The sequence below is a fragment of the Ailuropoda melanoleuca genome, chromosome 5 (genome assembly GCF_002007445.2).
Source record: "Ailuropoda melanoleuca isolate Jingjing chromosome 5, ASM200744v2, whole genome shotgun sequence".
NCBI lineage: Eukaryota > Metazoa > Chordata > Mammalia > Carnivora > Ursidae > Ailuropoda > Ailuropoda melanoleuca.
In genome coordinates, this window is record NC_048222.1 from 108,898,035 (window position 1) to 108,915,825 (window position 17,791).

The 17,791-nt window shown below is 38.8% G+C and overlaps 1 protein-coding gene across 6 annotated transcripts in view; it reads left to right on the top strand.

Annotated features, from left to right (window-relative positions):
* Window positions 1-2,374: 2,374 nt before the first annotated feature.
* SLC10A7 (solute carrier family 10 member 7) overlaps window positions 2,375-17,791 on the top strand; it is a 260,057-nt gene continuing 244,640 nt past the window's right edge. For 3 of the 6 annotated variants that reach the window (XM_002916240.4, XM_034661553.1, XM_034661554.1), the window contains exons 1-3: window positions 2,381-2,678; window positions 10,047-10,129; window positions 16,509-16,645. In XM_002916240.4, the coding sequence (XP_002916286.2) occupies window positions 2,579-2,678; window positions 10,047-10,129; window positions 16,509-16,645 (320 nt within the window). In that variant the 5' untranslated portion in view covers window positions 2,381-2,578. Of the gene's footprint in view, window positions 2,679-10,046; window positions 10,130-16,508; window positions 16,646-17,791 lie in introns of all 6 variants that reach the window. The other 3 variants (XM_034661552.1, XM_034661551.1, XM_019796423.2) reach the window with 3 other exon arrangements.

A 17,791-nucleotide genomic window follows, 5' to 3' on the forward strand; every position in this document is an offset into this window, starting at 1 on the left:
TTTGCAGGTGTAATTAAGTTAAGGATCTTAAAATAGATCATTCTGGATTATCTGGGTGGGTCCTAAATCCAATGGCAAATGTCTTTATAAGAGACACACAGAAGAGGAGACATAGACAGAAGAGAGAAGGCAACGTGAAGACAAATGCAGAGACTGGAGTGATGTGGCCACTAGCCAGACACACAGAGGAGAAGATGATGTGAAGATGAGGGGCAGAGATTGGAGTGATGTGGCCATAAGGCAAGAAAGCCAAGTTATGCCAACAACCACCAGAAGCTGGAAGAGGCAAGGAAGGATTCTCTCTCTAGAGCCTCCAGAGGAAATATGGCCTTACCAACACCTTGACTTTGGACTTTTGGTTTCCAGAGCTACAAGAAAACAGATTTGTTATTTTAAGGCATCCAGTTTTAGGAATTTGTTACGGTAGCCATGGGAAACTAATATAGGTCTTACAGTAACAGAACAGAAATTGCAGCAGACTGTATTTTCCTTTAAGTACCATTAAAAACAACAACAACAAAAAACCTTTCCATGAGTTAGATTCTGGTGTAAACAGATCAAAGAGCTCTTAGTAAATAGGAATTTGCAAACAGCCATAAAATTAAACTGACCCAATTCCCTGTAAGCATAATGTTTAATGACTTTTTCTTTAAAATACAAGAGCATATCGTCAATGACTGAAATAAGGACTCTTTAACCTAGTAAGAAATTATTCTAAGAAAATAATTGTGTTGTAAACTATCTTTCATCTCCACTTATCTGGTGACTGCCTGATAATTAACATCAGATTTCATCACATCTCATGTGCTTTCTTTTCTATTTTCAGGTTAAGTTGTTTAATGTCATCTGTGTCTTCCTATGAAGTGCTTTTTATCTTGAGTTTCACTTTTTGTCGTTCTGCCTGATGTGTAATTAGATGACACTCTATACTGCGTAACCTACAACTGGTAGCATAACTGCAAAAACTGGCTTAGTTTTTGGACAGCAAGTCATGTCATCAAGATAAAGCTAAATAAGTAGAGGAAATTACCAAATGAGTCTCTTTCAGTCTCCGAATAAATTCAGAATTAAAGGCTGGCATCACTGAAGAATCCTAGAAGTCTCTTACAAACCTGAGGTTCCACAGTTAGACACCACACTACTTCAAAATGTCAGATAGTATTTCATGTTCATTTATTTCGGTGCATGCTGGGGAGAAGGTGAAGCTCCTGCTGGGTCTAGGAGTAAGAAGTCCATTCATGAAATGATCAATGTCACTGGTTGCCAGAAAACACCTCAAGGGAGAAACCGGGGGACGCACAGAATCCAGCACGAGGGCCAATGGAAGGCGGGAGCTCCCCTCTATCTGGTTCCTCATCTCTTTTTTTTTTTTTTTTTTGCCTTGAGGTCCCTGGCCCCCTTCCCACAGCTGTCCTGCTGCTTGGGTAGACAAGCCCTGAGGGTCTGGCAAGTAAGTGCACTCGCGCACCCTCCAGACTCCCATGCTCGGACCCCACCCTGCCCATCCTTAGCTTCGCTGGGAGGGAATTTGAGCACTCACCACTGCCCCCAAAAGTAGACCTGGTCCCCAGCTCCCGGGAGGGGACTGAACCCTTGCAGACCTCCCCACTCCCGGGGGCCTGCGTGCGCTCGTGGGCTCGGGACCGAGGGTCCAACAAGCGATGGAACGGGTTGGTCCCGACCGCCCTCCCGGGATGGAAAGGATGCTGGAAGGCAGGGGTCCCGAGGACTTGGGCGTTGTCCCAACGCCCAATTTGCAACCCACCCTCGGTGCTAAAACTCCTCGAAAGAAGGAGCCGTTTTCCCGCGCGGACCTCGGAGCGCCTCTAACTCCCGGGGCTCCCGCGGAGAACCCGGAGACCGAGAGTGGCCTCCCCTTCCCCCGGCGCACACGTCAACGCCAGCGTCGGGGAAGCGTCGTAATGCCCCGAAGAAGCGCGCCATCACAAAAACCCCCGCACCCCGCCGCCGCAGCTGCCAACAGAGAAATCCCTGCGCGGAGGGCATGCTAGCCTTTCCCGCAAGTTCATGGTGAAGCAGAAGAAAGTTTCTCCATGGATGTGCTCCAGGGGCGCGGGCAGCTGTGCCTAAATGTTTGTCGGAGGGGGCCCTCGGTAAGGCTGGGTGGCTGTGAAGCCTAACGTCGCTCCGAGCACCAGTCATTCCTAAGATTCCTCACGTCCTGGAGGCGGCGAGTCTGTCAGTCGTACCAGGCAGCCAGTTTCCCTTATCTGATCGCCTGCGTTGGCCGACCTGGTCCAAGTGTCCGCTTCAGAGCATTTGCGCTTGGGAGCCGCGGCCAGAGCTGCCGTGGTAATGTGCGCGTCTATTGTGAGGCGCGTGGTAGTGATGGCGGCGCTCAGTGAGACTTTCCTGTCACTGGATACTACTACTCCCAGCCCTCCTCAAAGCCGCCGGAGCAACTCTCCGGTCTTGTTTACAAGTGGCAATTTGACTTGCTCTGCTGCATGTCTGGAGGGACCGTGGAAAGTGTGGAGACGCCCCGGGGATTAAGCGATCGCAGCTTAAAAAGAAAAAAAGCCAAACAAATAAACAAAACCCACCCACCCTAACAAACATGAGGCTGCTGGAGAGAATGAGGAAAGAATGGTTCATGATTGGAATAGTGCTGGCGATCGCCGGAGCTAAACTGAAGCCATCCATAGGGGTGAATGGGGGTAAGTGCTGCACCTCTGAATGCTCCATCGCGATTCCCACTTCAAAACTAATTTTCGAGTCTGGGAAAGGAGGGGAGACCGTAGTCGGGAAGTGGCTGCTTCTCTCAAGGGCACTGACCAGCTCAGGGTGTCCTTTGGCCCTTTTGCTGATGTTTTAATTTAACAATCCCAGATTGTAATTAGGAATGGGGCAAAGAAATTTGAACAGGTTGCCTTTTCCACGAACAATCAATGAGTATTCTTAGTGTTGAGGAGTGAGCTTCCTGAGAATGAAACTTACTCCTCTTACCTTCAAAGTAGCATCCTATCCCAAGGGACGCTAGCTAGGTTGCCAGGAGTTCCTTATCTATCTTGGAGTGGCCACCATTACCTTGTCTATTTCCGGATCTCCCCACTTCCCTGCCCCCACGTTTAAAAAAACGGGGTGGGGGAAGAAAAAGAAAAAGGGATACCCCTTCATTCTCCAACTCCGATTTTGTGGCCCACATGTTGCAGAGTGATGATTTGCTGCAATTGCCGCCGCTTCAGAAACTCCCAAGCCTACTGACACGTTGCACTTTTTCATTACAGGACACTACTTCCGTGTGCTGCCGGGACTCAGTTGTTAGTACTCTAACAGATCCAGCCTGTGTTAGGCTATGTGTAGTGTGTATTTTGGCAAGGAAATGTAGGCAGGCTAAAATCGTACTCAGATTTCTGAATAGTGGGAGCCTTGTAATGTGGGGGTGGGCATCGGTGGAAACGACTGGAAATATCATTAGTCTTTTATTCTCCTCCCTGACTTTGCACCCGTAGACAATCATGTCCTACTTCTCATAAACATTAATTGAATTTCTTTAATTCATTGTCTTTTTGACCTTATCAGTTTCCACCTTTATTGACAGTTTTAATAGGTCAGTCATACAACAGGGACAACTAAGGACAGAATTGAGCACACACAGTCTTTTAGGAACTGCTCAGGATGCTATTTAAAGTAATATGCACCTCTTTGTTAAAACATGTTGGAAGTGAATGAAATGATCTCTCATTAGAACAATGGTTCCTTCTACCATCTACCCTTGATCTCTCCATATAGAAGTAGCTTCCGGAAATATTTTAAAAGGAATTATTTGAACAAAGATTATGAAGATTAAAACTTTTTATTTATTTTATGTTTTTTCCTTCTATCTTCAATTGAGTACAAAATGTGTAGAATGTGTATCTGAGAATAAAGCTGATATTCACCATGGTTTCTCCTTCTGAAGATCTTTGACCTAGCTTCCCTGGGAGCTTTTGGAAAACTTGTGAATGCTGGCATTTCAAGTTCTGTCAAATGAATACCCTCTGTCCCTAGAGCTAACTGAATAGGAAGCATTAAAGTTAGAGTGTCTTTGTGGTGATCTGGACTGTACACTTAACTAGGTTCAGTAGCACACTTTCTAGCTTGTGGTGTTAGATCTTTTATTTGCTCATTGTTAAGGTGTAATTACAGGTGATGTATTATCTTTAAGTTTAAATCTGCAGGGGCTAGCTTTGGTAAAATATTTTTATCTTACATTCCCAGGATGCTGTGGGAAGAAGGGTTATTGAACGCTGAATCATTTTCCTAGGGCTTCTTTGAAGTGGAATCTGTAAGATGGTTTCTGTAATCTTATTTGTTCCTTCTGAGTCTGCTTCTTGAAGTTTTGGTATATTATTGTATCTTAGAAATATTGCTTCTGATTTTTACTGGTACTTATGGCATTAATCCAGGATAATTCATTTCTTTGTTTAATTATAAGAGTAGAATGTTAAGAGCTGAAAGGGACCTTTAAGTATTTTAAGCCAACAAGCTGCCTTTACAGTTGAAGATACTGAGACCTGAGGTCATGTGACTCATCCTTGGTTAGTTAGCTAGCTCAAGGAAGAGGCACTGGACACCAGGGCTCTCCCTTTTTTTTCATACTAGTTGCAAAACCCACACAATTTTCTTGGCAAAAAATAATTTAAAATAAATGACTATTCTAAAGAAGGGCTCTATGCAATAAAGACATTTTCAGTGCCTCAATTTTAGCCCAAAAGAGTGGAGCAGAATCAGCTAATATTGTGATTTGATAACTGTCCATGTGTAAAAGTTACTTTTTCCAAAAAGTAGAACAAAGGTTGTTTGGGATTTCTTATATAGACTGTCAGGCTAAGTTCTTGATAATTCTGTTGAGCTTTTAATTGACCTTCCCACCTGTGAAACCTCTTAAATAAAAATAAACCTCCAAATAGTACCAAATAACACTTTCACTTCACAAGTTTAAAACAACAAAGATCTAGGAATAAGGAGAGTAATGGTTGCTGAAAATGTTTCTATTACATCTTGCTCTTTAGAATGGTCAAATGGTCATTTTTTTTTAAGATTTTATTTATTTATTTGAGAGAGAGTGAGAGCAAGAGAGAGCATGAGCTGGGGAAGAGGCAGGTGGAGAGGGGGAGGCAGACTCCACACTGAACAGGAAACCCCATGCGATGCGGGGCTTATCCCAGGACATGATCTGAGCTGAAGGCAGACACTTAACCAACTGAGCCACACAGGTGCCCCCAAAGCACCTCTTTGTACTTGTAATTTTAATTTTTTTATTTTTGTTTTTTTGTACTTGTAATTTTCAGTCGAAGGTTCCATATATGGGCTCTGTACACTTGGGAATGTGATTTTTAGCGCACTTACATTGACTGAATGATTTTCAGTAGAACAGTTTTCTAGACATTCTTTTAAATAGGAAAAGTTTTGGTAGTCTTAAATTTGTTAAGATGTTCACTTCAACTTTACCTGGATCAACACTTTAACGACAACAGTCTTTATAATGAAGTGATTTAAGTGCAAGACTTCTGCACTTAAAGTATCATACCTATGATCTGACCATCCTTTAAAAATAGTCTGTATAGCCAACAGGTGAGTTAGGTATCACAGGAAATTTATAGATAATGGAAACTTGAAAATTAGAGAAGTTGAATGACGGTCCAAATGGGAAAAAGTGTAACATGTACTAGCCTAGATAATTTCATTCTTAGTTCACTGTCCTTTTCACTCAGGTACATTTCATTTTTAAAAATATAGAAGAAGTTGAAAATAAAGAGCCAGAGCAAATGTAAATGTGTAGATTCTGAGGTGTTGATAACCTGCTCCAGTTCCAGCGCAACCCAGGGAAGCCCTGAGCCATGCACGCCTTAGAGTTTACCAGAGTCTAACACTGTGCTATTCATTCTCGGGAAGAGAAAGGTTTCCTTCTTTGGAAGTACAGAGTAAGTTTCTCATTTCTACCTGCCTCTTAATTTAGATTATTGACATTAATAAGACATAAATCCTCAAAGAAAACTGCATGTTTTCCATTAAGAAACATAAGCAGAAACATGTTGAAGCTTAAGTGTGTTAGCATTAATAACTTTTTTTAATAATTTTTTTTGTTATATTATAGCAGTAATATCTTAAATTAGATTTACAAGTGAAGTTTACTTGGTGATGAGTAGATTTTATGAAATGGTAATAGTTCCTTGCATTCTTAAGCATTCCTAATCATTTTCTTTTATCTCCCCCATTAAAAAGCATGGATTTGGGGAGCCCAAAAATTACTTCATTTTTCTGGCTAATTTTTCTTCTGATTTTGCTACCCTATTCCATTTTCACTGAGAAACTTTTTTTTTTTTTTTTTGCTTTTGTTTAAAGGAAAAGCTAAAACTTTTATTTCTACTTTGAACTTTATAGCCATTTTAAGATTCAGGTCTCATTCAGATGTATTTTGGTGACATGGAGGATATAATCATTATCTTGGATAGAGGCCAAATCTCATTTTTATATGTAGTCTCAACTCTCACCTCTGGGCAAATATTTACCAAATTTTTATTTCAGCCCTGTGTAACTTCTAGGTCCCCATTCCCAACTTAGGCAATCTGTTAGCATTTCAGTTGATCACATCTCAAAGGGGCTTTAGGTTTCTCCAAGTCAGAATTAATTCCTTCTTCCCCCCACCTTTTTTTTAAGAGAGGGAGAGAGAGGCGGAGGAGGACAATGGGAGAGGGAGAGAGATCTTAAGCAGGTTCCTCGTCCAGCACAGAGCCCAGCGAGGGGCTGGATCTCAAGACCCTGAGATCATGACCTAGTTGAAATGAATAATTCAACACTTAACCGATTGAGCCTCTCAGGCATCCCCCCTTCTTCCTTTTTAAAAGGTACATTATAGGAAGCCATGGAATATCCTCACCATGTTCTTCCATGGATTAAATTGTTTAGATGTGCATCTAATACAAAAGACAGTGTACCTCGTCTCTAGAATTTAACAGCCAGGAATCATTCCACTGAATTATGCCAGTTAGTTCATAGTTATCATGTGTATTTATATGTGTGTGTGTGTGTGTGTATGTGTGTGTGTGTAGCNGTGTGTGTGTGTGTGTGTGTGTAGCATGGAAGAGATAGCTTCTTAAAGAAATATAGTTGTTAGCCAACTAAGGCAGACGCTNGATCATGACCTAGTTGAAATGAATAATTCAACACTTAACCGATTGAGCCTCTCAGGCATCCCCCCTTCTTCCTTTTTAAAAGGTACATTATAGGAAGCCATGGAATATCCTCACCATGTTCTTCCATGGATTAAATTGTTTAGATGTGCATCTAATACAAAAGACAGTGTACCCCGTCTCTAGAATTTAACAGCCAGGAATCATTCCACTGAATTATGCCAGTTAGTTCATAGTTATCATGTGTATTTATATGTGTGTGTGTGTGTGTGTATGTGTGTGTGTGTAGCATGGAAGAGATAGCTTCTTAAAGAAATATAGTTGTTAGCCAACTAAGGCAGACGCTTTAGCTGCCCCAAAGGAACATGCCGTCTAGGTAAACCGTGTCCTTGCTGTAGAGGTACATCTTGGGACATGTCCCCTGCTCTCCCTTGTGACCACATTGCTAATTTTAACTCATCCTGTAGAGAAATTCTGGGGCGCCACTGTGGACAGAGGTGTTGTTGACAAGAATAAGGTCTCATAAAAAGCAAGGGATTGCAGGAAAATAAAAATGAGTTCAAACAACCAAGGTATTTAAAATTCCTGGAAGGCATTTACTTCCAAAACAAGTCAGATTCCTTGACTTAATTTTTTTAATTTAATTTAATTTATTTTTAAAGATTTTATTTATTAATTTCACAGAGAGAGAAAGAACACGAGCAGGAGGAGCGGGAGAGGGAGAAGCAGGCTCCCCGCTGAGCAGGGAGGCTGATGTGGGCCTCGATCCCTGGTCCCCGGGATCATGACCTGAGCGAAGGCAGATACCTCACTGCTGAGCCATCCAGGCGCCCAGATTCCTTGACTTTAAAATCTGTTCCCGAATCAGCTTCCTCAGTTGTAGAGAAAATATTTCCAAGTGTGAGTTGCAGAGACAGATTCACTCACAAGTATAGAAAATGCACCTCTTTTTAAGTTTTGGAACACTTTTACTGCCTTGGAATGTAATGCCTTTTGTGCTTGCCTCCTTCCTTTTGCTCTCTTTTCTCAGATCTTAGTAAAATAATTTGTTTAAATGCCACGTATATACAAGAATTTATTGGTATGTTTGAGAAGATCTTTGTTTCTTTTTATTCATTGTTGTAGTACAAATGCCTAAAATCCCAGAGTTGCTTAGTAAATATTTGTTGACTGAATGCTGATCTTTCCTGAGCTTGGTCTTGTTTATCGAGCAATTCCTGTGGGTATGGTGGAGGGCTGCAGGGAACGGAGGCGCTATGCTTGTGGTCTTGTTGCATGAGGGAGGGTCTTAGTTTACTAGTGCTGCCACACCAAATTCACACAAACTGGGTGGCGTAGAACAACAGAGATTTATTTTCCAGAAATTATTTTGGAGACTGGAATTCTGAAGTCAAGGGCCATGCTCCCACTGAAGGCTCTAGGGATGACTACTTCCTGGCTCTGGCTTGTGGCAGTTGCCAGTTGTCTTTGGTGTTCTCGGCTTATGATGATGTAACTCCAGGTTTTCCCTCTGTCTTCACATGACCATCTTCCCTCTGTGTGTGACTTTGTCCAAATTTATCTCTACTTGTAAGAATACTAGTCATTGGATTAGGGTCCACCGTAATCCAGTAAGACCTGATCTTGACTTGCTTACATCTGCAAAGAACCAATTTCCAAATAAGGTCACATTCATAGGTTCTCAGTGGATGTGAATNTGCAAAGAACCAATTTCCAAATAAGGTCACATTCATAGGTTCTCGGTGGATGTGAATTTTGGAGGACATTATTTAACTCAGCACGAGAGGGCTGAATAGAATGTCAAATATGAGATGATCAGATTTTAAAATGTTGGCATATACCAGAATTTCTCAACCTCAGCACTATTGCCATTTTGGACATGATAATTCATTGTTGTTGGGAGGGCTGTCCTGTGTCTTCTAGGTTGTTTAGCAGAACTCCTGATCTCTGTCTACTAGATGCCAGTAACACACGACACTTGCTGAGTTATAACAACCAAAAAGAGTTTCCAAACATTGCCAAATGTCTGTGGGAGACAAAATTGCAGCTGCTGGAGAACCACTGGTACCTAAATACAAAATGGCATTTTCTCAGACTACATCTTTTAAAGAATGTTGTTCTTTGGTTAACACATTAGGTCTTTAAGACAATTGTATACAGGCTACAAAAAAAGAAGTGAATATCAGGGTTGCTGCTATTGTCCTCATAGCGTTAACACATTTGGGATGATGCCAGCCTAATTCCAGAGAGGATTTTCCAGAGGGCAAAGATTAGGACTGTTTGGTTCACTACAGTGTAGCCAGGGCTTGACACAGTGTAATAATAATTGCAAACCTAACCTACTGTTAGTACTCTATTACTCTATATGCATTATCTCATTCACATAGTAAGTGCCCATTCACGTAGTCAGTGCTCAATAAATATTTGTAGAAATGAATACCCTTGGGCGGAATTGAATGTGTGCATGAATAGAAGCTTTTATTGCTGGTATCCTAGAAGGAGTAAAGTAATAGTTGCTAAAGAGAAGGGAGCCTCTTCCACTGATTCTCTCTCTTTTTTTTTTTTTTTTGGTTTGGAGAATTTTGATTGTTGCATAAAAACTGTTACTATGGCAGATGCAATTAGGTCCTGATACTAAAGGATGTTGCCTCTCTGCTCTCACCCAGGAGAGTGTTCTTCTGCTCTGAGGATCCTGTGCTGAACTGGACAGCCACGGTTCTTGCCTTCTGGAAAATCCCCTTCGGAGTTAGACTGCATCACAGTGAATGCTTAACTCTGTCAGAACAGTAGTATACTAGGGCAACACTAAGATTTGAAGTACTATTTGCCCTCCCCCAGTGGATTCTTCTTTCATACTGAGTTATCTGCTGGAAATTCTTATCTAACAGTAACTCATTTCTCTCTCTTTAGGACCACTGAAGCCAGAAATAACCGTCTCCTACATTGCTGTTGCAACAATATTCTTTAACAGTGGACTATCGTTAAAAACAGAGGTACTGTCGCCTATGGTGCATGTGATAAGCAGGGAGAGAAATTTAATTTCTGCTTATTAGTTTGAAATTTCAGAATCCTTTTGTAAAGATATGTGTTACTATGGTTTAAAGGCATCACTGTAACAAAAGAGAACTTGAACTTCTGCAAAGGACTGTGTTTTGAACCTGCGTATTATAGAAATTTTGCAATTGAACAACGCGGACCCTGAGGGTGTGGTTATAATGGGTATGTTTTTAATACGGCAACTGAACTGAAGGAAGCATCTACTTTAGGTCTTCCTCAGATTATGGTGGTGACTATGGTGATGAATGCTATAGCACATTTAAGTTGTTGATGTTTAGTCAGGTTTCCATAACTATTGTGGATGAACTTATGTTGTCAGGCCGCACTCATGCTGCTCAAGTGATGTTATACCTTTTAACTAATTTGTATGTTTTATAGTATATTCTTTGCTGGCATATCTATTAAATATTAATAAATGTTTTAAGAGAGAAATTGGGATTTTTCATTCTATGTCACAATTCATCATGAAGACATGTAGATAATGTTATTTATTGATCCAAGTGTCGCTGAACATGGGATTCTCCTAGAATGAGAGAAATCAGACATTTTTTTTTAAAGATTTTATTTATTTGACAGAGAGAGACACAGCAAGAGAGGGAACACAAGCAGGGGGAGTTGGAGAGGGAGAAGCAGGCTTCCCGCTGAGCAGGGAGCCCGACGAGGGGCTCGATCCCAGGACCCTGGGATCATGACCTGAGCTGAAGGCAGACACTTGATGACTGAGCCACCCAGGCACCCCAAGAAATCAGACATTTTTCATATCGAAGAGAGGAATGAATAGAATTTATGATTCTCTCTTGACTTATAATAGAAGGGGAAAAAGGAGAAAAATACCTATTTATTTTTGAAGAAATTACTTCGGGTTTTTAAAGTTCTTATTCTAAGGTGCTTATTCTTAGGTAGATAGGGAAATCTTACTATGCAAGGATTTTTTTTTTTTGAAATAGCTTTAAAAGTCAAAATTTTGTTTCAACATCTTGTCTTGTCTTACTTATTTTCTTTTCAGTATGATTTGAATGAGGACCAAATTAATTACCTCCTTCTTTGACCATCCTAATAGCAACATGGAAAAAGTATGGTTTTACTAAATTTATGTATTCTGTAGTTACCTGGTTGGTATAAATCTTTCTATTGGAGCATTTTTTATATAGATGGCATCCCTGTGTAGTATCTGATAAACTTGTCTCAAAATTTTTGAATATCCTGAATATCCTGACTGTTCTTCTGAAAATAACTGACATGGGACAGAATTTCCTAAATATGTTAAATCTAGTTTTTGCAAATTATATTGACATGAAAGGACTATGATCAGTTCTTAGAGGGCACAGACTTTTTCTGTCAACATCTTCGTTCTGTTGGTTCTCGAATTTGGGGCCTAATGGTACAGAACAATATTTGCTACTCCCATGGTGCTGGACTGTTCTTCCTTGGAGGTCTTCCTGCTGGTTGTGGCTAATGCCCTTTGCGGAGCAGCTGCCTTACCTAAGTCCTCTTCTTGGGACGTTGCTCTATGTCCCCTGGCAGTTGCTTAACGGCTACAGCTGTTACTTATTTCATGAGAAATCTGCCAAGAGACTTGATTCTCTCACTTCTCGCTTCTTGCTTAATGTGATTCTGTAAAGCAGCCAATTTTGTGGGATGCAGGAGTTTAAGAAGGAAGAATGTCACAGCTTATGAGCAGTTCTCTAAGGACCAAATTCTTCTGTAAGCACCTAGGAAACCTTTAGAGTCATCCAGCTAATTTGGATCTAATGATGAAATGCCTTAATCCTGTGCTTTATCACGGTATCTAAGTAGCCATCAAAGCCATTTCTTCCATCAATGGCCCTTTTCAAACTATACTACATTAAGTCATTTTCAGGAGACATTTAACTTAAGATGTTCTAGATTGCATGATTGTATAATGTTAAACCATCTTTAAGCCCCGCTAATTTCCTGGGCAACCGAACAGTTGTAAATTAGGAGGTAGCAATCTTGTTATTTGTTTTCTAGTTAATAATCTTACGTTTATTTCTGCTGGGACTGCCATTTTTGAGCCTTATTAGAATAGTGCATTTTCACACACAGGAGACAGTAAGTTATTATTGACTTGAGTTTATTTGAGAGCATTTACATTGGTCCCATTCAAGTTTGATTTATCCTGAACATTTCATGTAGGATTACCCATACATTGATGTAATGATATATATTCTAAACTTTGTTTTGCTAATTTATTAAAATCGTTAAGAACTCTGTGTTAATACTAAAAAGATTTAATGCTGTCTTCAGTTTTATGACCATTGATTTCTAGATTTGAAAATACCTGTTGAAATGTTTTCTGAAAATTTGTTGTATTAAAGTCAAATAAGTCACATTTGCAATATATTTTATGTTTAGCTAATTGGGAGCTACAGTTTCAGAGGACTTGACACTTAGCAAGCCATGGCAGGATCAATCTCATATAAACCTATGCATCTCATAATACCTATGAAATGCCTGTGGCTACAAGACACTGTGTTTGGCGCTGTGTTGGAAACAAAGATGAGCAAAATGCTCAGGGCTTGGAAAGGGTCCTGAGTAGGGCAGAATATACAGGTCTTTCCTTATTTTCCTAAACAGATCATTGTTTGAAGTTCTATTACCTTAGAAGTAAATATAGCAAATTTTAAACTTTAGGTTCTTGCTGCTTATTTCCAGCCCAGAGCTATGAGACTGAATCTCAGAAAGTGAATCAAATAAAGGTCAAATAAGGGTTAGAAGGGAAATTGGTATGTAATAAAAATATTTCTACATCTCAGTCAGAGCCCCTGATTTGAAGCAATTCTTGATACTGTCAGTGATAACTCTGGTATAATCAGTATTTGGAGTATCTCCTTAAGTTTATTTTAATGGAATTTGACCTGTATTACATGTGAATAAATAAAATGTCATGCAGAATCAAATTTCAATTATTGGTGATGGCATTTATTTGAGTATGTGGCCCTAAATTCTGCTTGGGCATGTATGGAATAATACTCTTTTGGTTATTATAGGGTTCACTTGCTTTTTCTTTTCCATTGTTACCTTAATTTATCTTTATGGTTATATGAAGAATATATGGAAAATATAATGCTGGGCTTGAAAATCTTTCTTAGGAATACTTTATGCCTGTTATTTCCCTGTTGTCAAGAGGCCCCTCATGACCCAACATGGTCAGCCTTTGTGATTCATTTCACTGGATTCTTTACTGTTCCATTGTTCTGATACAATGGCAATTGCTTATAATTGTCATTTATTAGATCAGCTAGTATTTTTAAATACATTTTGTTTTTTATGACTTTTTCTGATTATAAAAGTGGTATTTCCCCATTGTGGAAGGATTAGAAAAATTAAAAACAACTAGTATTAACATCTCTGTGATTTTTAGTCCCTTTTTTCCTAACATGTTTTACATATAGAATATTTAAAAAGGAAATATTTTATTTTATTTATTTTTTTTAAAAGATTTTATTTATTTATTTGACAGAGATAGAGACAGCCAGCGAGAGAGGGAACACAAGCAGGGGGAGTGGGAGAGGAAGGAGCAGGCTCATAGCAGAGGAGCATGATGTGGGGCTCGATCTCACAATGCCGGGATCACGCCCTGAGCCGAAGGCAGACGCTTAACTGCTGTGCCACCCAGGCGCCCCTAAAAAGGAAATATTTTAAACAATTGTATATATGCAAGTGTACATATATGTGTACTTGATCCATATACTTGCATATGTATCACTTATGTCCACACATATAATCTTTTTTCCCGTGTAACATTGTATAATTATGATTTTTCATATAATTTAATATATTAATTTAACTTTTGTTCATGTATATAAAATTCACATTTTGTTTACTTTTATGAATATAAATCAAAGGGTACAAAGGTATATATGATGAGAAGTCTTTTCTCCCCTCTTTCAGGTATCTGGAGATAACGAATGTTAATAGTTTGTATCTTTCCAGAGATATTTTGTGTAAAACACATGTGCCCCCCTTTCAAGCTGTGGTGTTTGTACTGCTTGCCACCCTGTCTTGTTTTACTTAAAAAAACTATCTTGGAGATTGTTTCAAATCAATACATAAAGAACTCCTTGTTTCTTTTTGTATGCTGGAAAGCATTCCATTTTATGAATGTGTCATGATGTATTTTACTAGTCCTCATTGACAGACATTTAGGTAATTTTTAAGTTTCGCTATTACAAAAATGCTGTACAGGATGACCTAAAAATTGCCCATTTTCCCCACCTTTGGGAGAAAACATGAAGGATTAATTCCTAGAAGTAGAAATGCTAAGTCAAATATTATGTGCAGTATAAGTTGTGACAGATACTCCAAGTACCTAGAAGAGTGTCAGGTTCTCAGTAAGTGTTTGTTGACTGAAGGAATGAATTGCCAGATTGCTGTCCCTAGGTTGTGCCAATTTATACTTCTACTGGTTAAGTAGGGAAGAGATCTTGTATTACCACGTGCTTGTCTGCACAGTTTTAACATGGTTTTCACTAGCTCATAACAGTCTTGTTATACCTTACGTTATTTATTCACCCATTTTTGGACTTTTAACTTGTTTCCTGATTTTTACTATAATAGATGATGCTGTTGTGATCAATTCTGTATATAAATACTTATAACCACATTTTACATCCTTAGGATAAGTATCTAGACATAACATTTTGGGGTCTAAGAATGTGAATCATATTATAGTCCTTGATATATATTCCCAAGTTACTTTTCAGAAAAGTACTGCTGTTTCATATAACTAACTAAAATATATGGAAATTCCTTAGTAACTGCATTCTGGCTAATCATTTTGTTACAGTTAAAAAATTAAAATATAAATATTTACTTGGTATTTATCAAATACCTCTGACTATATTTGAGTGGGATTTGGTTTTGACACTGCCGAGCATTCTTGGAACTGCTGGTGCTCATCTTTTCTCTGGGTGAAACTTTAAGAATTCTGATACAGTGTAAGGATGGCTCCTTTGATCTTAGATCTGATCCGTGGACCTGGTGTGGCTTCTGGTCTGCGCGGTGCTTCCCATTTGTCCAAACAAGATGAGACCCAGTTTGCCAGGAATTCCTTAGATGTCATTAGAGATGTTTTGCAACCACACTGGCACGGCTCTGTGTCTTCACACAGGGAGATAGGTAGTGGGAGCCGATAAGACAGATCCCTGAATGTGGCAATCAGAGTCTGCATTAACCTACTGTCCATTAAACTGGTACACTTTGGCTAATGTCTCGGAGGCTCAGGATTCCTTGAATGTCTTACTTGAACTAGGGGAGACATTCCAGTGCTATGCTTATAACTGGAGGTTATAACTGGTGAATCTCTGGCATCTTTGTGCTTTAATGACTTCTTGCATATTTTATAGGACTTTTTTTATAGTACTTATTTTTATAGTATTTTTTCTCCTACTTTCTGAGTTTGTTTTATTTCAACTGAATAACACTGTAACTCAAAGAAATTCAAATGCAAGTGCTTGTTAGTTTGTACATATTTGAACCCCCCAAATTTAACTCATTGTCCTTTTTTAGCTGTGAGACATATAGCATGTGCCTGGCTTATCGTGTTGAGTGTGAATTTCTTCCATCCGGGGCAGTAGTGTGGCATGATGGAAGAAGCGGACATGAGTTTGCTAGCATACCAGAAATGAGTTTGATTCTGAGCTGCACTGTATGATGGCTCTCATCTCAATTTCCTCCTTAGTAAAATAGGTTAATAATATCTAGTGGGGCTGCCGTGAGGATTAAATGAGATAACATTCATAAAGTGACAAGCTCAGAGCATGGCACATGGCCTCTGTTTAGTTAACATTAGCAAAGAAATCCAGAAAGTTGATTTTGGGGGAAAAAGCCATTTTGAATTATAAAATGTTGTTGGGGAAAACATTTTAAAAAAATTATGATTTGTGCTTAGATTTGGTAACATCTTGGCAAAGTGAGGCCTTCTTAGAGATTAATTGTATTTGATTAAAATGAGATAGGTCCTTAAGTAGTTATGTACATGTTTGTTCATAGTGTCAACAATCCTCAGGTCTATACTAATGTAAAGGTACTTGGTCCAGAATTATACAAATCTGAATTGTTGGGGTATATTGTATATTCAGAAAAAAATAGAATATTTCAGAAATTTTGTATAAAAATACCTCTTTTCCCCCTTAAAGTCTGTCTGTTATGCATCTACTTAGAGGTAAAGAATTTAGCTCTGAAATAACTCCAAATTACAAACTAATTTATTCGATATCATTTTAGTATCAGTCTCTCTTCAGAAAAATAGTTTTCTTACCCTTTGCTGTTTTGTGTCTTTCCTTTTTGCAGGAGCTGACCAGTGCTTTGGTGCATATAAAACTGCACCTTTTCATTCAGATCTTCACACTTGCATTCTTCCCAGCAACAATATGGCTTTTTCTTCAGCTTTTATCAATCACACCCATCAATGAATGGCTTCTAAAAGGGTATGTTTAAATATTTTGAGGGGTCCACTTTTAATGGGGCATCTGTGGCAACTACATACAAAAGGGCTTATGTGTGGTATTTTATAAGGAAATAAAACACTTGAAAAATTATTATCTTTTAAAATGATCATGTTCATCAAGGAGATTCATCAAAGAATTTTATAACATGATCTTTTTTTTCTTATTTCTAAGGGTTTTATTAGTAAATTTTTTTAAGTTGTAATTTTGGTATTGTTAACATACAGTGTGATATTAGTCTCAGGTGTATAATATAGTGACTTGACAATTCTATATATTACTCAGTGCTCATCAACATAAGTGTGCTCTTAATTAGAACTCAATCTTAAAATACACCCTCCTGTTTAATCTTAAGGTTCTGGGATAGACACTGTTCTGGGAATTTTAAAAAGCTGTGTTGGGAGAGAGATAGAAGGGAATAGAAGATGTAAGATATGCTGTCAGTTGGGTGCTAGAGATTGTACGTTCTATATCTTACCAAATGTATATAGATAATAGGTGAGTCTAATAAATTTTTTTAAATGTATAGGAGAGAAGAAATATATATAGGGAACAAACACTTAATTTTTTACTTGTTCTATGTTTGATATGATAGTTGAATTAACAATAGATTTTTATTAGACTTTTCTTCCATTAAAAAAGCCATGTTTATTAAAATGATTTAATGAATTTAAAAAATTATTTGAAGTGGTTTAAAACTAACCACATTTTAGCAGCATGGTATAATAGTCTAATAGTTAAAACACTGAACTTAGAGCCCTGAGATCTCTTTCTGACCTGTCCCTAACTTGCTGTGTGACTTCGAAGAAGTCATGTAATAGATTTAAACCTCAATTTCCCTGCCTATAATAATGAGGATACTTATACTTTTACTGTCTGCTTTGGTAATGATGTGGAGGATCTCAATTGAGATCACTCATTCATCTATTGAAGTCACTTGTTCACTTCCCACTATGTGCCAGGAGTTATTATAGGTGTTGGAGAAGCAATAGTGAACAAAAATGGTAAAGTGCCCATTAGTTTTGAAGGTTGAGAAGACTTGGGTGTGATTGGCACTAAACAAGTAGGTAGATGACTAAGATAGAGATAAGTGATGGGAAGTAAAACTGTGATATGGTTGAAAGTGAT